This window comes from Pyrus communis, chromosome 4 (assembly GCF_041283825.1).
Source record: "Pyrus communis isolate YQ-2024b chromosome 4, ASM4128382v1, whole genome shotgun sequence".
In the NCBI taxonomy this organism is placed as follows: Eukaryota; Viridiplantae; Streptophyta; class Magnoliopsida; order Rosales; family Rosaceae; genus Pyrus; species Pyrus communis.
This window is the reverse complement of record NC_142568.1, coordinates 8,919,921-8,940,836: the sequence shown is the minus strand read 5'-3', so window position 1 is coordinate 8,940,836 and position 20,916 is coordinate 8,919,921. Positions and strand designations below refer to the sequence as shown.

Below are 20,916 nucleotides of genomic sequence, written 5' to 3'. Positions count from 1 at the left end.
AAAGCATTACTTTTCAGCGAACACACGAATTGTTTGATGAGGTAGTCCCCCTCTGTCCCAGCATTGTTGCAAGTTTCAATGAAATGGGCGACATGTTGCTTCGGGTTGCCTTTTCCATCGAACTGCATGAATTTTGGAGGCTGATAACCTCTTGGCATCTTCAAAGCATCAATCTTCTTGGAATAAGGCTTTGAGTACAGTACGGAGTCATGTGAGCTTCCTTCGTACTGTGTCTTGATAGTGCTTGCAATCATCTCCTTTAGCTGCTGGATAGAGAGAGATCCCATGAACGCCGTTGCTTGGTCTAGCTTCAGCTTCTCTTCGACTTTCTCCGCTGGAGGCTCCTCTTCTTCGTCGACTTCTTTCTTTAATAGGCCAACATTTGGGTCGACTTTCACGTCGGGCCGCGCATCTAGTTGGTTGACAAGTGCGGCAATCTGCAAGTCCTTCTCTTCCACAGTTCATGTGAGCTTTGCGATTGCTTCATTCATCTGAGCTAGCTGCTCCTCGATTGAAGTTGCTCCAGTGGTCATGACTTGCATGGTTGTACTGCCGCTCGAATCAGCGTCGGAGAGTAAGGACTCTGAGTATTTTCTTGGGCCCTCCCTTCTTGACGCCCTTAGCGAGGCTAGGGTGATCACAGACTCGTGCCTTTAGTGCTCTTGTTCTTTTGATAGAGTTAATGCAGGGGCGGAAGCCGCGGCAGAAAGAGCTCTTGCCTTACTTCGGGTTGTGATGCCCAAAATATCACCACTTGCGGCGATGATGTTCTTGTTATTCGCTTTGATTGCGGGAACAACTTGATCTTTTCTTGATGCCATTTGCGTTTTTCGATGATTTGAGGATAGAGATGAGAGGTAGAGAGGTCCCACTGGGCATGCCAAATTTGTAAACATGAAAAATTCCTGAAACAAGAAACAAGAATACGTGTACAAAATATATTTTTGTATTAATTAATTTGGGGTTACAATCTCTTTGTAATTTGATCCTCTGATTCTAGCTTCGTAGGGTGTAGGTTTGTGGATGAGCTGTTGATCCAAAGGGCCGTCGGGGCTTGATCTAGGGATGAACAGTTGATGAATGGATCTTCAAGGGGCGTTGGGCTTGATCTTGAAGAATGGGTGTATAGGTTTGTTGAGGTTGTTGATCCAAAGGGCCGTTGGGGCTTGATCTTAAGATAAACGGATGATGAATGATGAACACTTTCTTCAAGGGGCCGTCGGGGCTTGATCTTGAGTCGGTGGAAGTTCTTCCAGGGCCGTTGGGGCTTGATCTTGAATGAGGATTTGACGAAGAACGAAGAGTGCTTTCTTGATCCTTCGGGATTTTCTTGAGAGCTTTAGAGTTTCAAGGCTTCAAGGTTTTGGTGTGTATGTAAATTCCTCTCCCCTTTTTCCTCTCGATGGAGAAGGCTATTTATAGGCCAAGAGAGTGAATCACCACCATCCATTTTTTCGTGAAGTGAGTGGAGTTGGTAGGTGAAGTAAATGTGTAATGTAGGTGAAATGAATGTGTGATGTAAGTAAAATGAATAAATGTTGTAATTTTAATACATTGGTTAACATTTATTTCACTGAAATTTCGGTGTCTACAACGTCGTTTTAGACTGCAACTAAGTTTGTTCAACATAATCATGATTGTTCTTTGCAACCGTGATCCATACTTTGTGCAAAAAAATGATGCTTTTCATGCTATAGGTCTTAGTCCTAAGCAAAAAATTACTACTACCTTATAGATGCTTTCATATGGTGCATCTGTAGATCAATTAGATGATATTACGAGGATGGAAAAATCAACTGTTCTAGAGTCCCTGATGAGGTTTTGCTCTGCAATCAAAGATATCTACACCAATGAGTACATTCGGAAACCCACAACAATGGACTTGCAAAGGCTTCTGAAAAAAGGTGAGATGTGAGGCTTTCCTGACTTGGAAGCATTAATTGTATGCACTGGACCTAGAAAAACTACCCAAGTGCGTGGCAAGGAGCTTATGGTACAAAAAAAAAAAAAAAGCCCAAAGTATCATTTTGGAAGCGGCAACATCATTTGATACATGGATTTGGCATGCTTTTTTGGTGTTCTAGGTGCCCAAAATTAGACACGTGGCCAAAGGTAAGATTTCAGACATATTTTTTAAAGTTTTTTTTTGTTGAAAAATCTGGATCGTTAATCTGTAAATCGAATGGTCTAAATTTTGCCACGTCACTAGCTATTTGATTTCAAATATAAAGTTTTTTTACCGTTAGAAATCCAACGGTCGACGTCGCACCACATGGCCCAAGTTGTGCTTCCACTTAGTGCGCCTGCAACGCAGGCCCGCCCCTCTATTTGCTGTTGGGAACACACATCCACTGGCGCGTGTTGGCACCAAAGAAAATATCTTCATGTGTCTAACGTTATGCTAGCCTCAGCCCAACGTCAGATGGGCTGGTTACTGGGTCAGTCAGTTCTTAGCTGGGTAGATGGCTGGCCTCCACCGAAGCCCAGCTAATTGGATGGGGTGGAGTGGGCTTTTGGCGGGAGGGGAAAAATGGGCTGTTGCCCAGCTTATTTGTGGAGGGCTGGAGTTGCTCCAAGGAGAGTGTCGTCCTCATGCCCAACCAAAAAGCTCGAAAGACCCAACAGAGAGAGAAGGGCAGAGAATGGAAGACTCGCTAGCAAAGCTAGAGCGAATCCAAAACCCAAATCCTCGAACGCATATCAAAGCTTGAGCTCTCCATCTCCACTTCTCTTCCGTAATTCACCGCTACCCCCATCCCTACCTCAACTCAAAACGCCGCCGTCAGCGCCAACGAAGCCCCCCTCTCCGCCATTCTCCTAGCCAATGACGTAAAAAACTTCGCCTTCAAGAGGGTTCCCTCCGATTACTACGATTGGTCTCTCGACGCCCGGCGCTGCCTCAATCCACCATCTCTGCAAAAGCATTGTCTTGGTAGTTGGTACCCAACTCAATCTTTGTAGTCTTCATTGACTGAACTCTAATATCAGAAATGATTTTGTACCTCAAACGAAATAACCCATATGTAAATTTTGATTTGTTTAGTCCGACCTTGCTTGCGTTCCCCCCAATCCAGTGTCGTTGATTGTAGTGACCGCAACAATTCAAAATACTATGTTGTTGTCGTTCAGGTACTTATAGTGTATTTTTTGTCGGTATGTTTTTAATCGAAACAATAACAATGCTGTTGTGTGAGGTATGTGAAATTTGGACCCTTTTGTTTTTGGGTGCAGTACACTGCTCGGTTTAATGCTGAAGCTGTTAAGAACTTCTTGTATTCGCTCAACGAGGGCAAGATAGCGAAAAAGAAGTTCAACTGTCAGTTCTTGGTCTCTTGATAATCAGTAACTTGTTGATAAGTTCTCGATTACTGAGTTTATATACTTCAAAATGTTTGAATATTGAGCCGTTATGTTCTTTCTATTTTTTGGTGTGAAATTCTGATGAGTGCATTATCTAATATGTACAACCATGGAGAATTCCTACTGTCAATTAGGTAGCAAACTAGCAATCTGAGTTCATAGGAGGTGTCATGTTTAGAGTCTAGTGATGGTAGCATTGCATCTTTTTGGCAAATGCATAATGTGCAATTGAAAGTCAGAGCAAGCACGGGTTATCAACAATGGCAATATACAATGTGATTTTGCAGTAGGTGTTGTAATGCGTTTAAACGCTGATGTACCAATTTATACACCTTCTTGTTTCATGACATGTAATGGTATTAGACTATAATTTTTAATGTCCAAGTTTTCTTCATATGGCAATCTCAGATTCCTCCCATTTCTTCCTTTACTCTTTCAAAAAAGTTGTCCCAACTTTTCGCACATAGTTCTTCTTGAAAACCTATTTTCCAAAAGATGGTTTCCAAGATTTTATCTGTGCGTATATCAAATAAATATTCCTTCGGCTTGATCATACTCCTTAAGTCCATGGAGTGTGTTCCAATGTTATAGGAGAACATTTCTTCACAACACTTGTCGGACAGGTTGAAAAAATAGAAAAGTTGTTCCAATCGTCCTTCTTCATTTCTATGCATCCTTCTTCTTTTCAATAATAGTCTGGAAGTGTGCAAATATTTTTGGCAATTTTGGGCTTTTCTGGTCCAACTGTTCTTGAGATGGATTTATGCACGGTATTCTTAGAGTCCACCAATTTATTTCTTCATTCTCTCAAAGATATTTGGTCCAGCTCTTGCATTTGATCTTCTTGGGAGCCTACTTTTCAAAAAAATGTTTTCCAGGATTTTTATCTGTGCGTACATTGAATCAAATATGCTTTCTGTTTGTGCCTTCTGCTTAACCCATGGAGATGTGTGCCATTGTTACTTAATGGATAACATTTTTCCATAACCCTCTTTTGCCTCGTTGGACAGTTGATTAAATAAACAAAGAGTTAGTCCAACTCCATTCCATATTAGTATTTCAATACTGTTGTTTTACTCCCGTGACTATCTTTCTTATTCATATCTACTGTACTGTTAGAATGGCTGCAGTGTGAGCTTTTCGCCCAACTGTTTTTGGCATGGCTTTGTTCATAATCTTCTCAATTTATCCCATTTCTTCCTTCACTCTGAAGGAAGATTGGTCCAACTCTCTGCACATGATTATTCTTAGCAACCTATTACCTAAGAAAATTAAATCCATCCCGTTTGAGCCTTCTTAAATTTATAGGGACGTGTTGCAACGGTATTGGTTAACTCTTTTTCTTAACCCCTGTTTGAGTCATTGGACAGTTGAGAAAAACAAAAAAAGTGTTGGTCCAACTCCGTTCTTTTTTTCTTTCGTATTACTCCTATTATATCTCCATAAACCATCCTCTCTTTCATTTTGTTTAAATATATTGAAAATGTGCTTCAAACCTCTAGGAATGAAAAAAAAAACGTTTTCCAGAATTAGCTGCTTTGGTTTTCTTTCTGTTCCCCCTTGTCCCTTAAAATGAGATCTTCAATTGTATATAGTTTTCTTACTTTATTGTATATTTCAGAAGGTGATAGTTGTTGTCATTGGGTATGCATTGAGACTTGCACCTGAGGATACATCAATAGAATTGACTGGATTTGAGCACAATGCAGTTACATGTGTTGGCATGAAAACAGACATTCCTGTGAGCACTTGTTTCGTGCAATTATTTACTATGTATTTCGTGTCCTTTGGAACTGGAATTATTTTTTATGTTCTTATGCTACAAGAATTTTTTCTGCTTAACATGATACTTAAGATCTTTTTCCTCTGATATATCTGTGCCTTGATAATTCAACTTTGTGTTAACTGATGTACTCAGAAGTCCGGTGTTATCGATTAGAGTGAAACTGGGATGGTTCCCGTGGTTCCCATATCTAGATTATTTGTTCATTTGCTCTTTTAAACTCTTCTCTAACATGCTCTTGGTCTCATAAGCTTATATAAGGATCTTGTATTTATATTAGATTTGGAATCTTATTTTTGGATTTTACTACATTTATAACTATCACATTCTTTACACAACACCTGCACTGTCCGGTGTCTTAAGACAAACCGCCTCAGTGTCTTTTCATTATAGGTTAAGGTCTAGCACACAGGCCCCCGAGGTTCAATTGCCTGGAGCCCTGTTTATAGATTCAATCCTTCCAACTTTCAGACCAGCTGTTCGGCTGGTCCATTGTATTGGTTGTCATGATTAATGATTTTCTCCCAGTCTGTTAGACAAAAAACTGATTGATAGTGAGAGGTTAGAATTCTGTTGCAAGGTTTGACAGACAACAAACGACCTTATGTGTGTGTTTTCACATGCATTAGTGTTGGGAGTGGCAGACATATAATGTTTGAAATATGTAGAACTTGAAACAAGTGGGTATTCACATTCCTAACATGGGCCATATAATGTATCGTGTACTAGAAAAGATCGCAATGACAGAACACTATGAACTGACACCGTAGTGATTTTTTGTGACCACTGACACCTCACCACACATTTTAGTAAGTGTAAGACGAGAACATCTTGTTGGTTTTGCTGTTCTTATAGTGATGATGAATGGTTTTTGTTTCAGGTGATTTTGGATGAAGCAATTGAGAAACTTAATCCCGATTTCTTCTGGTTGGGCGGCAGCGAGGTTGATCTGAAGCTGGGCATCAGAACCTCAGAATTTATAAACTTTGCTAAACCTTTCATTGTGAGCTGCAGTAGTTCTTGATTTATCCAAAGAAAACTAGAATCAAAATTTATAAAAGAATACATTATCAAACAAAACCCATGAATTGATTAACTGCTTTGGTTGCTATCTTGTAGTGTTTTTACTCCTGCCGATGATCGATTCATTTCAAACAGATTGAGTCCCATAACTAATGTAGTTTATGTATAGAGCAGGGGCTGGTTTCCTTCCAGATTTTATGAATAGCTACTGCTTTTCTCCCTGCCATTTTTAACGAAAATGTAATGCCGAATGCATTTAGTGCATGGACATGAACATCCATCCATTTTCCAGCCAATTTGTGCAGTGTGGTTAATTGGAAAATTGGAAAAGATATGATGGGTTGCTACTAGCTACTGATAAACTGCAATGTGAAACACCAACTGCCATAACTACCATCTTGTAGAACAATCACTGAATGGACAAACTTATTAACCGGTAAAAGCGTCTATTTTTTTGTCAGCTAGTATTATGGTCTGGTGGTATTCCTCTTTACTCGTAAGTAAAAGGTCTTTGATTTGATTTTCACCAAAGACGAATTTAAATCATATTATTGCAGTTGATTTTCACCAACTGCCATAATTACCATATCGTAGAACAATCACTGAATGGACAAACTTATTAACAGGTAAAAGCATCTATTTTTTTGTCAGTTATTGTGATCTAGTGGTATTCCTTTTTACTTGTAAGTGAGGGGTCTTCGATTTGATTTTTACCAAAGGCGAATTTAAATCACATTATTGCTGCTAACCTATTGTGAGACTTAGCCTACTTTCTCACCTCTTTATTGTAGATAATATCATTTGTTTAAGAAAAACATAAATTTTCTCTGCAAATTTTCTCATTGCAGTTTAAGGTTTTTTTGAAACCCTATAAATTTTTGTCCTTCATTTCTTTGAGCAAATGGCTCTCCATTAGTTGATAACGGAACCAACCACGTGATTTGTCGTCGTTTTGGAAGGGGAAGTACTGATTCAGGAGAAGCTGAAGCTCCATAATAACTAGGTTTTGTCCATGTGGTGCTAGCATGGCTTCAACATCACTTAAGAGATGAGTCTTACGTCATGCATTTAGTGATTGACCAGACAATCAAATAGGCACGCATAAATTGATTGATATGATAAATTTCTTGTGTAGAGCAACAACAATGCCTTATTCTACTAAGTAAGGTCAGTTGTACGAATCCTAGAACGTCATTGCGCTTGGTTTTGCATCAAGTCGTCTGTTAGCTCCAAGTACTTCATGTTTTTTCTTAAAGTCTATTTCCAAGTCTTCATCTACTCCTTTTACTTTGAGCCTCTATCTCATGATCGTAGTTTTTAACTGAAGTATTTGTAGGTCATTGCATTTTCATGTGTAATGTGAAAATTTAAAATATTGAGGTTCATTTTGAAAAATGGTTCCAAATATAAAGAGTGTGAGTGCAGTTAGTCAAGGTACCGACCATGACAACACAAAGGGCTGTGACACATCCATATTATATGTTTCACCTTTGATTACAATCATTTATGAAGCTATCAACATAAAAACACATAGAAACAATGAGAGGAGCCATCATCCATCAAATCACCATTTTGTCACTACTCACTAGTGGACACTTTTTTTTCTTCTTTTCCAAGGTTTTGCAAAAGACCCGACTATATTGGTTTTCTTAAGCGCTTGCTAATTAGTAAAAATTAAAGCGTAAATTCATCAGAGAAGTAGATCATATATATAATATGCCTACGACTTTTCATTGTGAATGGGTGGTTTCCTATGAGGTTGTGCATAATCCATAACACCTGCGTCCTCCGTAGCTTCGTTTCCTTTCGGATCTTTATCTTCCTCCATCTGATCATACAGTGTACCAGATCCCAGTAATGTCCTTGTCTGCCTCTCCAATCCCTATAACATACAACATCGATCGTTCATATAATATATTATGAATTTCCATGCGATTATTTGATGATACATACACACACTCACACCCATATTATCTTCTCTTAATTATCAGACTACAGGGAAGGCTATCATGCATGTATTATTTTGTTAGACAGGGAATCTATATTGCGGTAACTATGTTGACTCTTGTCTTAATGTGTATGTGTCCAAATTAAATATTTGTTTGATGAAATAAATCTAATAAGAGAACATTACGTTATGTTGTCATGTTGCTGCAAAACCTAAGTTTACAGTACTGATTTTCTTCTCATCCTAATTATGTTATGTATGCATGTATGCCATGCCACCAACGGCTATATGTAGCGTGCATGCATAATTAATTTGACCACATGCACTGATTTCCTCACAGGGGACATATGGTGATGAAGTACATATATATGACCACTTGCACTATTAGGCATCATTCTAACAGAGATCATACAACAAACCAATATAAAAGACTAAAACTACTACTATGTACGTACCTTCACTTTAATCGATTTCTTCTGGTGAATCTGAGAAAATGTAAAAATATCCTGTCCTGCTAATCACCACCATATGGCATCATCATCAACAACAGATATAACATACATAATAAGAATACAAATATTGGGAAATAATTTGAGTTTTTTCCTTTTTCTTGGAATGTTTTATCTTTCGTGGTTAATAATTCAATAAGATTTTGTTCAAAAAAAAAAATCAATGAGATTACTTTCGTAATTTTTATAAAACTAGGTGCATTAAGACTTGGTTAATTCGAAGATAGATAAGAACCTGAAGTTGGTCCAAAATCAACATGTCCTCGTTTCCTCGAACCATCATCGTTTGGAATACTCTCAAGGGTGAGTACTGTTTCAGCGTCTTTCACTTCTACTTCTTTTGATTGGAACTCTACTGAGATGGAAGGCCTCGTCGACGACATTGAAGTCTCAGAACGTCTTAAGACATTCCCAACATCCTGCACCAAACCCTAAAATAGTTAGGCCTCTTTCAATACTATACAACTAATAAAAAACCGCTCAAATATTGCATGCAAGCTACGCTATGTCACAGTTTTTCAAGAGCATTTCAGGTAGCTATATTTCAGTAATTAGATGAGGCTTTTTTTTTTTAGTATAACCAATATTTTACATTAATTTATAGTAGGGGGAGAATTTGAACCCAACTCGAGACGCAGTAAATTAAAGAAAAATGTCCTAACCACCAGAACAATCTTCTACTTACAATTATATGAGATTATGATGACCGTTTTGGTTGGTTTAATTAGTTTAATCCCATCAGTTATCTGTTTCATGTGTATACATGTGTGTGTGCATGTATATATATATAAGGTTAGTGGTTAATATTATATAATATAACAAGAAATAACGGAAATAGTTGTACCGACCTCAACAGAATGGTAGGCTCTATGGCCACTTTCATTAGGAAGGAAGCCTAGAAGTTGGCCGTTGCATGCATGCATGGAAAGAGACAGAAGAAGGAGAAGAACAATTGGAGACATAATTATGAATGACAGAGATTATGATCTGAACGTTTTGAAGTCACAAACAGAATTCACGATAGATCGATCGATCGAACGATCGATGGGAGTAAAGGAAATATAAGTACTGAGTCGTTTGTATATGTGAGTGAGTAGAAATGTTAGGTTTGCATAGTATTTGTAGTTAAAGGGGAAGGAGGAGCAATAAATGCAGGTAGAGTATGGGACTAGAGACGTTCTTAAAGAGAACATGCGGGTGTTTGGGTGATGAACGTCTAAAACTAAACTCAAGATATTGAGGCCTCCCCTTGTCCCCTTCATCTCTCACTTTTTAATCAATTTGAGGGCCCCTAAAAACTCAGAAGCATGATATAGAGAGCTAATATCGTATCTGGTGCATACATAATGCATGGAAATAGATATTGAGAGAGGAAAACGGTTATTTCCAAATCCATCGCACATTGTATAATTAAGGTCGTATATGTAATTGAGGTGAGACCTACTTACGTAGGTGGACTTCACTTTTACTAGAGGCGTGATTTACTCTTATGATCACTATGAGTAGTTGCAAGTGGCCCTCTACCACAATGGCGGAGAGGAGCATTGCTCTTGCACCACGACGTAAGTTCGAACCCCGTCAGCTTCCTAATCTAACGCCTAATTTAACAAATCTACGGTTTGACAAAAGAAAAAAAAACAGATCACTATGACTGGTTGTGGTGCATTAATTGCCCATTTAGTTTATAGAACTTTACTTTCAATGTGGATAATTAGATGATCTTTAATTTATTTGATTTTTCTTATTATTTTAAAAATGATATGTAAATGATGATTAAAAATATGAACTGTTCTGATTATAATATTTGTATGATGAAGATATGTTAATCACAACTAAGTTGACAATGAAGAATCAATGAGTTGGACACAAGTATTGTCCAATAATTAATCTCATGGATCGAGTAATTTTAATACCTATTGAGGTATGGAAACATGAAGGTTTGGTTTTTTCTTGATGCGAGTGATAGTAGGAAAGAGGCAGAGGGATTTAAACACGAAAACTTAGATGTAAGTATAAATACTTTTAACCAACTAAGTTATAATCTCATTCAAATGAAGTTAAAATGAGTGTTTTTTTCTAAGAAAGTTGTGTGAATGTGTAAATTAAGTGCAGAAGAAGTTGAATGGGACCAAACAATAAGTTGAATGGACCCATGACTATGAGTGGTGTGGGAAGTAGGGACATGGGGATGAAGGAGACAAAGGAGCATGGCAAAACCGTCACATGCAGCTCCTTTGTGGACATGGAAAGGTCCACCTTCCCCCACCAGAGTCCGCATTTAGTATGCACTCTATGTGGCATGTACTCCATGTGCCTGGCACTTGGTTTTTCTTCCACGTCACCGTCTTAGCCAATTAGGTTTGAATAGGAAATAATTTCAGCACTTTTTTTTTATATATAACAGTTTGTTTAATTATGTTCTTTGATTCATGTTGTCTTCTTTTTGTTCATGTTTGTCTTAAAAATTGAAAGAAATGCACTGAAATTACTTTCATTTGGAATTTGATTTTTATTTGGTTGTCTCTTGCTGCATGGTTTCAATAGGATGACAAAAAAAACACCACAGATTTTGGTATCCGTGGATACCCAGCCCTAATGGGACGGTTAATGGAGGACAATAAACGGGTATTGAGTGGGTTTGGAGATTTTGAGAAAAAAAATTGAGAGTCGGAAATGGAGCACTGATGGTATTTCCGACCCCCGACCCAATTATATATATTAATATAATTTTTATAAATTAATGTGCAATAAATACATAGAAAAGTGTGTGGTTTTGGAGTGAAAATCGCCAATGGAGGTCGCACATCTCGGCCGGAGTCGGATCACTTTCCGGGTCCGCTTCATCATCGTAGTACAATAATATTGTCCGTTTTGGGCTTACCATTCCCTCACGGTTTTGTTTTTGGGAACTCACGAGCAACTTCCCAATGGGTCACCCATCATGGGATTGCTCTAGCCCACTTCTCGCTTAACTTCGGAGTTCCCGTGGAACCCGAAGCCAATGAGCTCCTAAAAAGCCTCGTGTTAGGTAAGGATGAGAATATACATTTAAGGATCACTTCCCTGGGTGATGTGGGATGTCACAATCCACCCCCCTTAGGGGCTCGACGTCCTCGTCGGCACACCACAGCCAAGGTTAGGCTCTAATACCAAATATCACATCCCGACCCGGGGCGGATCACTTTCCGAGCCCGCTCCACCACCGTAGCACGATATTGTCCGCTTTGGGCTTACCATTCCCTCACGGTTTTGTTTTTGCGAACTCACGAGGAACTTCCCAGTGGGTCACCCATCATGGGATTGCTCTAACCCCCTTCTCGCTTAACTTCGGAGTTCCCATGGAATCCGAAGCTAGTGAGTTCCCAAAAGGTCTCGTGCTAGGTAGGGATGAGAATATACATTTAAGGATCACACCCCTGGGAGATGTGGGATGTTACATATCGCAACCTAACCCCGCCCAACCCCTGTTTCTAGTTTCAATTTAAAGGGAATAGAATCCTATTCGTTCGTCAGTTATTATGCGTTTAGAAATCATTTTCAATTTTTTGTTTAAAATTGAACACAAATAGTACCTAACGAAAACTGGTCGCACGATGTAAGATAAACGTCTAAGATGAATTGATTTCTATGATCCTCATCCAATTTAAGGGGCTTTGGTCAGTGGCTATGAACATGGTAACGAGTCCAATCCATTCACATGGTTGTTAGGCTGGATAAAAGAAGTTGGCATCATGAATTGGTGGGTGTTGAAATGTATAGCTCATTTCATCAATGGTTATTAATAGTTCACGCGGGGTTGGCAAAGATTAGCTCTAACATTATCTTAAAATAGAATGGAATAGACTAATTTCACGCGCAACTGACTGACGCTATAACAACTCAAACTGAATGTATTGGACTTCTTGTTGTGTTTTAGCTTTATGCAAGGGATGTATTTGTGCCCAAATTTTACACCACCCGGCCTCATTGATCTTGGGTTGTAATCGAGTAATAAAACTGGCCCTAGATGATGCTAATATTGGATAATTGGACAATAATAGAGGTACAACTCATGCCAATATGTGATTTCGTCCCAATTCAAGTCATCGCATGACTTGGACTAAGATTCTGGACTGAATTCAGTTTAGGTTAAAATTTGATTTAGACATGCGGAATGAGTTGATGACATCAAAGCTGCTATAAATACTTGACCATGTACAAGGTCAATCTATTGTTGTGATTGCATTTGCACCAAATCGTATCAAAATAACCCTCAACACACGTCCAACAACTTTTTGTTCTACTACTATTCAATTCATATCCTAGGAATAGCGTAATGTGGCTCTAGTCAATAACCGTTACTTTTATGCAAGTTACCCTCTGCACTTGTCTTTCAATTCATTTACGTAGTGTAATTTAGTTTACGCATAGGTTTTTTATTCTTTACTTTTGTTGCAATTTAATTCACCACATTTGTGTCCAATTCCTCTACTGTGTATGCGATTACTTCATGGATTAGCCTTTCAATTCTTTACTTTACGCACTTCAATTCATGATATTATCTTTTTAGTTATATATAAATCAAGGCGTACTTTACTTTACATGTATATGTTAATATCATTTGCATTTCTGGCACTTCCTTTTAGTTCTGTCGGTTTTCTTAATCTCACATTCCATCCATCATCAGATTATTGTTTGTTCGTTCAAAGTGGATTCCCCAAGAGAGAAATAAGGATAAGTTATTTGCTCGGTCGCACACAGTTTTGATTTGAATCAGGTGAACGATATAATCATTTGGCCTATTTTTTGAAATACTCCTCATAACTTGACATCGATCTCACTTTACACTATGAAACTCAATATTCGCTTTACTTTTGTGTATTTCTGTTCATTCCATCAAAATTACTTATGTGGCTTGAAAGTGCAAAAGTGGCGCTCAAGTGGCAGTTTTTCAAGTAAATATAAAAATCATATCGAAATAACAACGCTTTCCCTTTTGTTGGACGGCAAGAAATTTGATGGGTTTGGCAGAAGGTGAGGATGGCACTTTGCGGACCACGTGTGCAGATGGAATGTGGCCCGTTGAATGAAAATTCAACAACTGAAAACAATTCCATCAAAATGAATTTAGGATGAAACCAGGTCATAACTAATCCGCCACTTAATTAAAATGGTGGCTAGCATGAATTCAAAATTTCTTAGAATTTAAACTGTACTCCCCGACAACAACACTTTCTATCTTAAGTAAGTCTTGGACTCCTACAAAAGTGCTCCCTCTCCCGCGTTTGCCCAAACATCGTTGTCGTTGAAAACATCATTCCCATTCAAAAGCTTGCTTCTCATTCCAAACCCAGACTTGCTTCTTGTTCCAAACCCAGTTATAGTTGGTATGTGCTTGTGTTGTCCGGCCTGACATAAAATTCCAAATAGCAGTAAAGAAAATCAGGGGGCTTTGGTTGGAGGCTGTGCAGTGGGTTCCTAAGAAAGGACATGTTCTTCGCTTCATTCAAGCTGGGTCAGATTGCTTCCGTAATAACCGTGATCATATTTTATTCCCCAAGTGAATTTCAAATTTGGTGAGTTTTGAAAATGGAACCCTAGAATTTCACCTATTACAAAAGCAAGAAATCCTCATCTACTTTGAAGCCACCCGACACCAAATTATCATCCCATTTGAGAGCTGCTCTAAACCTACTAATGACCTTAGTCTCATGCACTAGATAACCGCCAATGCGAAACAAAGCTCATCATATTTTCTACAACATTGTAATTTTCATTTTCTTTATACAAATGAAATGGGGAAGGAATATATAAAACTTATATCAATGTCGCACCCCTATATAACCATGACCAGCTAAAACTGGCACTGATCAGTGATCTTCATTCAATAATTATGAAACGAAACAAACATGAAATTTTAATCATACACAAGAACTTCGAGATTATGTACAATATGCGACTATACATATTATCATCGCGAAGATGTTTATGAAGTAGGCACAATAACAGAAGCATCAGCATAAGGAAATGAAGATAGCAAAGATGAAATCAAATGTGCGCCGGGAATGGAAGATGATGAGGGTATCCAAATAATCGGGAGCTCTACAGTGGAATTTGATAACCAAATGTGTTCTCACCGCTGTACGTGACGTAGAGAAACCCGTCTTCGTCCTTCTTCTCTTCATATATGGCAGACATAATTGCACCTGGTAACGATGGAAGACATTATAGGTTGGCCATGTTCAATTGAAAGGCCAAGCAAAGAGCAGCATCCTCTTAAGGACAATATCAAAAGAACATACCTGTTGGTGGGAGTACATTGTCCACGAATATAAAGATCGCCTTTTCTGCACTTAACTTAATCCTTTTGCGGATAACATAAACAAATTGTCCCACAGTTAGATCAGCCGGAACAAGGTACCTGTAATTTTCAGATTCAGTTTATGGTTAAAGAAACAGAGAAAGTGTTGACCCTAAAAACTACCAAGCCTACGTGGTTCGTAGGCCGGACAACTAATAAGCTAACTACATCCTTCAGTTATGTGCGGGGTGTGCAAACTCGATGGCCGAGCTCAACCGGGAAGTAAAATGTGTTGGATGTAGCTTTGAGCGCGCTGCTGACTTGATCTTGCGATTGCAGCCAATGAAGGAACATGTCTCAGCCTTTGGGTTCTAGAGCCTGAAGACAAGGCTGCTAGTTTTGCGAAGTTCATGAGTCATCGGCGTCGGGTTTGATCACGGTGATTATATTCGTGAGAGTTTTAGCATGCCAAACTGGCAATAGACTATATGGACACAAATACTCAAAAGAGATGTATGTCTTGATGGTAAATGTGGTTCGGCCATCTGAATGTCAAATTTTGAAACTTACTTGCGAGTATCCAATCATAAAACAACTCAGCTTTCAATGTGCCAAGCCTAGCAATCTGTAACACCTCACTTCACAAAGAGCTTGAAAGAGCTTGAATGATGCACTCCCTTCTCTATTTATAGTAGCAAACCCCCAATAACCGAGCTAGAATCACACTCGGATTAGAATTCCTCAACCTAATCTGTTTAGGTCTCGGCCAATCCTAACTTTACTAGGACTTTGAACCAAGTTTTTAAACAAACCAAATTCATCTCCTAATTCTCAGCATCCTCAACCTTAGCCTTAAGACTCCTTGTTGCACTAGGTTTCGACTACCTCACCCTTATCTAAACCAATCCTCCTCGCAAGAGGATTCAGCCGGCCCTTATTGGACAGCCCACAACAAGATTCTAAATGAATGCTACTGGGCTGAGAATAACTCCAAACTCGGCCCAAAATAATATTTTCGGCCCAAATAGAAAGATAAAACGATATTGTCATATATTATCTTGAAGACAATTGTCCATAACCAAATCATTTTACCAAGGATGATGAACACAAATAAAGAACTCCCTACTTCAGCCGTTCGAAGAATTAGGTCACCAAAAAGAAAACGGATACTGTCATATGATACATAAAGACAATTATCAGTGACCAATCAACAATAAAGAACATCCTACTTCAGCCATTGTAAGAGTTAGATAATCAAAGAGAGGGAACTACCTAAATAATTTGTCCAAAACTAGAAAGATGTCAACTTGGCTAGAAATCAATAAAAACGACGGAATCAAAGAGCAGCAAAACTGATCCAGGACACATGACAAAAGAATTCCACACTATAAGCACTTCACACTGCGAAAAAAAAAAAACTTACTTTTTCTTATCAATGTTTGGGATATCACTTCTTTCTGCTTTCTCCACAATCACCTTAACATAATAAAAGCAAGATTTTAGACAGCAAAACCTCGTTCGAGGAATCTAATCCGAAATCAACTTCTCAATACCTGAAGATGATAATCTTACTAAAAATTTAAAACTGACAACAGCAGTACCAGATTATTATGAATTAATACAGAACCATTCGAATCCTTTAACTTACTGCATTAAAATCTTGGACAATAATTGTTAATTAGATAATTGAACTTGGGATTCAAACTCTTACTGGAATTCTATCTGGATATTTCTCTCTGATCCTGGCAGCCTCTGCCCGTCTCTTCTCTGATGATTTAAAAAATAAAAAAATAAAAAAAATAAAAAATAAAGAATAGAAAAAACCCACATATCCATAAATTCATTCACTATATTGCTTTCTTAACATAAATTAAAAACAGTGACAATTTTCATATGTAAAATACTGGTACAAACCCAGATCATGTTCTTGCTTGAAGTAACTCTTTGCCATTTGACCTGGAATTATCATACAACACAAAAGTAAAAAGTAAAAGTTTAAGATCATCCATAAATTAAACCACAAAATATTGATTGCGCAAGAAATTTCGCCATCCAATAAAATCAAATTTTCCCAAACAATTACAGAATCAGAAGTGTTTTTTGAGCCATAAAAAGATAATCAAATGATGAAATTAACAATATCAGGGGTGTTAATAAAAAAATAAAAAAAAGACGAATTAGTAGATGAAAATCGAACCTCGTGAAGTCTTGAGACGAAGCCAGAAGGGAAAAGGCGAGCCTTTTGATTTTTGATCAGAAAAGTCCACGAAATCCCGTGGGGTTTGGTTGACGATGACGATGCAGTTACAGTGGGGAGGCTGCTTCTTTCCTTTGTTTTTTCCTATTTATATTGGGAATTGTTATTGGCATTTCAAAAATCTTATTCTACGGTCTAAATTTTCTATATTTGAAAAGAAAAATACATTTGTGAAGAGTGTATGATGAGATTTTTGGAATGCGAATAACACTTCTCTTTATATTAAAAGGACTTTATCTAATTGTTATAGTTTTAATAAATATTAGCATTTGTCTACATACTTTGTATGTATGAACATATTTTTTTAGAAAATGAGGAGGAGAAAGAGAGAGAACGTGGGTCAAGTGGGAGGTTTTTGTTTTTATTTTTTTATTTATTTATAAATATTAGAGGTATTTTAACATCAGGTGAAGCTTCAATAAAAAAATAATAAAATTTGGATCTGTGAAATTACATTATTGCCCATCATTTTTTTTTTTTATGTAATACAAGACTAAGTAATATTTTCACCCTCTTTTGGTTGACAAAGAGGGTTTCATTAATTAATAGAGATAATAATTTAACAAAATTTATTATTTAAAAAAATTAATTATAGTTTTAAAAGTTTAACTAGAATTTAGGCCAATTAGTATGGAAAGGGATCCTACTCGGGATCCCTTCCTCCTAATTCATCAAATTAAGGAATCCGGATCGTTGAAATTTGATCCCAACGGCTAAAGTTATTATAACTTTTAAAGTGCAGCCCTGTTTCTAGCCGTTGGATCAAATTTCAAAGGCCTGGATCCCCTGATTTGGTGGATTAGGAGGAAAGGATCCGGAGAGGATCTGACACACCCCGACCCGGAATGTCCACTAGGATTTCGAATCAAGCTGTGCTGGCCGACACCTAGAAGGTGACGAAATTATAAAGTATAGTGATGTGGAAAATGTGAACAAATTTAAACCTAAAAGTACCTAAAGACAATAATGCACTGTGAGCGGGGATGAACTCATTTCACAAACGACGTCAGAGAATAAGCAAAGTACAATAATGTGGGTAAGGATCATACAATAGTGTGAGTAAGGATCATACCCTCGGAGGTAGCACCTGTATTAGGATTTGCCAAGAATCCTCGTCGATACGGACTTCCAGCAGCTCAAACTTATAGGAACGCAAAAATAAAGGTGAGTGGGTCTGAAAACAAAGTTTTTAATAAAAACCTTTTGAAAATGTTATAAACCCTCGCTGTAAAACCCGTATAACTTTTCAGAAAATAATAATACATACATATATATAAATCATGCTCGAGAGTAGTGAAAACCTAAGTATATGTCATGTCAAGTATCTCAGCAATGAAATAAGTAAGCCAGGTGAAATAAATCAATGTAAAATGATATGTTAGCTGGAGTCACCTAACGTGACTTGTACGGCTAAACCTATAGCTCATTAACCAATTTTTGCACACGAGTCGAAACCATCTAATGTGGTCTGTACGACAAGCTGGATGTAAATAAATACGCTCAAGTGCTACGATCACGTGCAGGCTGTGCAAAGTATCGCAAGTCACCTACGAGTCAGAACCACCTAATGTGGTCTGTACAACATGTTGACACCTGCCTTAGATCCAAGGTGAGCGTACAGTGCAGGAGGTGAACGATCATGTGAAGGCTAGCCCTGGCCTTGAGCGGAGCACTAACACCAGGGTGCAGGATAATGAGCACTAAATGCATCTAAACATAACCATATACATTACAATCACTATCATCAATATGCACTTACCCGAAGCTTACCTAGGCGTCCACAATGTCATGCAATAATATGCATATTTATACTAATGCATGTATTAAAATATAATGCAATTGACATGGCATTTAAAAATGTAAATCCATTTAAAACCATTTCTAGGAAAATGGAAAACATACATATAGAAAACCAAAAGCCCACTCACCTGGAGTCCGTGCTTCAACTCCCTAGCACAACATCGAGACATCACGAACGATTGGCGCGTAGAACCATTATCAAATCATGTCTTAGAATTCTTATCAATAGAACACTTAACTTACATATCCTATTCGGGAAGATCTATACGTCGGATTCCTGATCCGTAAGTTTCTAATATCATCAAATATTACGTATTATAATGTATCAAAGTTTGGTGACGATCCAACGGTCGAATTGTCGATTGCTAATCAAGCGGCAGACTTTAATGGAGCTACGTTCAAATGACGGAAATTCATCAATCGAACTTCACCAATGGAATCAGGGTACTCAAATTTAGCCTAGGAAGGTCAGGGGACGTCATAGCCCACGTGCCGCTGCAGGTGGTGGTCGGCCACCCCGACTCACTGAAAAATTCAACTATTTCTAAAAATTCTCAAACTTCACAGAAATGAAGATCTCAATGAGTAGAGTAACTTCCATACATGTGAATGAGGCCAATTTGGCCGAGAAAAGCCCCAGTTTCATGAAAACCCACCAGATTCCTAAAATAGGTGAACCTCGATTCTTCTTCTCCGGTGCTCTGACGTCCCAAATCTTGTTTGGGTCTTGTTACTGGGCTCAAAAGGAGCTGAAAGATGGTAGTGGTCGACGGAGGGGCTTACCGAAACAACGAATTTCACCACCGTGGCTCGGGACACCCTCGAAACAAGTCTGTTGGGAAACAAGGCCAATTCCTCTCGAATTTAGATGGAAAACCGAAGAAAGGGTAATGTAATGATGATTGGTGAAGGTGGATTCTCTCAATTCATTGGAAATTTGATGAATTGCACTAGAAAACCAACTAGGTCGAGCAGGGTTGTCGGGTCAAGGGGGAACCGGTTCGATTCCCCTCCTTCTTCTCCTCCTTCATTTCCCTTCTTTCTCTCACCTCTGATTGGTTACTCTCTTATCTCTCCTTTCCTGATTGGTCCGGTTCCTACCTCATTTCTCTCCTTTATACTCCATCTCCACCGCCCATCTTTTCTATCTTTAAATCTGGGCCACACATGTGGCTCTCCAGATTAAGCTCCAAAAATCTGGAGCTTTCTAGAAATAACTAATTTACTAAAAGGCCCCCGATTTTAAACATTAATATCTCCTCCGTAGCGACGAGTACTACACGGATATGACCAAGAAAATGAACCTTACATGACATACAAGACGGTCAACAAAAATCAATGTCTTTGCCTCGAAAGGCATTTCCATAAATTCACATTTTAAAATTATTAAGATGGTAATTTTTGGGGACGGGTCGTTACAATCTACCCCCTTAAGAAAATTTCATCCCTAAAATTTAAGATGAGTTGCTAAATGTATAATACTCAAAATTAGGGAGAAAATATGTATGTAAATACATACACAAGGAAGAAATCGAGTTAGAGTGGTAGAATAAAAGAGAATGTCATTCCGTAAGATTGCAATTATTCCTCCTTCATGCCTCCAAGCTTTTACCTTCTTCCTTCTTTGATAACATAGTAGTACAATACCCGTATAAATAAAATAATGTAGTAAGAAAATCTTTGTACGAAAAATCAAAACCCAAAATGAAAATGGACCTTGCCAAACATTCGTCGTGTCACGAACTTCGAGAATGAGTCTGAACCGTAGCTAACTAGTAGTGTTGCCATAAATGGGCCATCTTGCCCACTTGCTTAGTGAACCCAACAATTAAGCCATCGATATTACAGTATGCAGCTTGTAATGTCGATAACTCATTGTTCTCTCAATAAGCTAGTGAGAAGTTCCCGAGGATGCCAAGATATCGTCTTACTCCTCATATGCAAATATGCCTAGAT

At 38.2% G+C, this 20,916-nt stretch overlaps 3 protein-coding genes across 4 annotated transcripts; 1 reads left to right on the top strand and 2 right to left on the bottom strand.

The window, feature by feature from the left end:
• Positions 1-2,592: 2,592 nt before the first annotated feature.
• LOC137721967 (uncharacterized) lies at positions 2,593-6,223 on the top strand. Its single transcript, XM_068460983.2, is given in 7 exon segments — positions 2,593-2,678; positions 2,680-2,888; positions 2,890-2,939; positions 3,044-3,129; positions 3,232-3,320; positions 5,017-5,101; positions 6,024-6,223. Coding segments are annotated over 7 exon segments (699 nt in total). The 5' UTR covers positions 2,593-2,642; the 3' UTR covers positions 6,168-6,223.
• A 1,408-nt stretch (positions 6,224-7,631) lies between these two features.
• Positions 7,632-9,806, bottom strand: LOC148697410 (uncharacterized). Of its 2 annotated transcripts, none has more exons than XM_088691987.1 (4): positions 9,472-9,806; positions 8,859-9,042; positions 8,570-8,628; positions 7,632-8,048 (listed from the first exon to the last, which is right to left on the bottom strand). In XM_088691987.1, exons 1-4 carry the CDS (start codon positions 9,583-9,585, stop codon positions 7,887-7,889), a joined length of 519 nt encoding a protein of 172 aa, XP_088548113.1. In that variant the 5' UTR covers positions 9,586-9,806; the 3' UTR covers positions 7,632-7,886. The 2 variants fall into 2 exon arrangements, with proteins under 2 accessions (XP_088548113.1, XP_088548114.1); XM_088691988.1 differs by having other exon boundaries at positions 8,570-8,625; positions 9,472-9,798.
• A 4,637-nt stretch (positions 9,807-14,443) lies between these two features.
• On the bottom strand, positions 14,444-17,276 carry ATG8F (Ubiquitin-like superfamily protein). The gene is made up of 6 exons (XM_068461461.2): positions 17,101-17,276; positions 16,818-16,859; positions 16,615-16,670; positions 16,327-16,379; positions 14,905-15,023; positions 14,444-14,808 (listed from the first exon to the last, which is right to left on the bottom strand). The coding sequence occupies exons 2-6, from the start codon at positions 16,852-16,854 to the stop codon at positions 14,705-14,707; spliced, it is 369 nt and encodes a 122-aa protein (XP_068317562.1). The 5' UTR covers positions 16,855-16,859; positions 17,101-17,276; the 3' UTR covers positions 14,444-14,704.
• Positions 17,277-20,916: the final 3,640 nt, after the last annotated feature.

What these genes read in the sequence shown, in the direction of transcription:
- LOC148697410 (XM_088691987.1), bottom strand. Translation starts at nt 9,585, where the DNA reads ATGTCTCCAATTGTTCTTCTCCTTCTTCTGTCTCTTTCCATGCATGCA. An exon ending in TGATTTTGGACCAACTTCAG is followed by an intron (nt 8,629 to 8,858) that starts GTTCTTATCTAT and finishes GGTGGTGATTAG; the next exon opens with CAGGACAGGATATTTTTACA. An exon ending in AGAAATCGATTAAAGTGAAG is followed by an intron (nt 8,049 to 8,569) that starts GTACGTACATAG and finishes TGTATGTTATAG; the next exon opens with GGATTGGAGAGGCAGACAAG.
- ATG8F (XM_068461461.2), bottom strand. Translation starts at nt 16,854, where the DNA reads ATGGCAAAGAGTTACTTCAAGCAAGAACATGATCTGG. An exon ending in AATATCCAGATAGAATTCCA is followed by an intron (nt 16,380 to 16,614) that starts GTAAGAGTTTGA and finishes TATTATGTTAAG; the next exon opens with GTGATTGTGGAGAAAGCAGA. An exon ending in CAATGTACTCCCACCAACAG is followed by an intron (nt 14,809 to 14,904) that starts GTATGTTCTTTT and finishes CATCGTTACCAG; the next exon opens with GTGCAATTATGTCTGCCATA.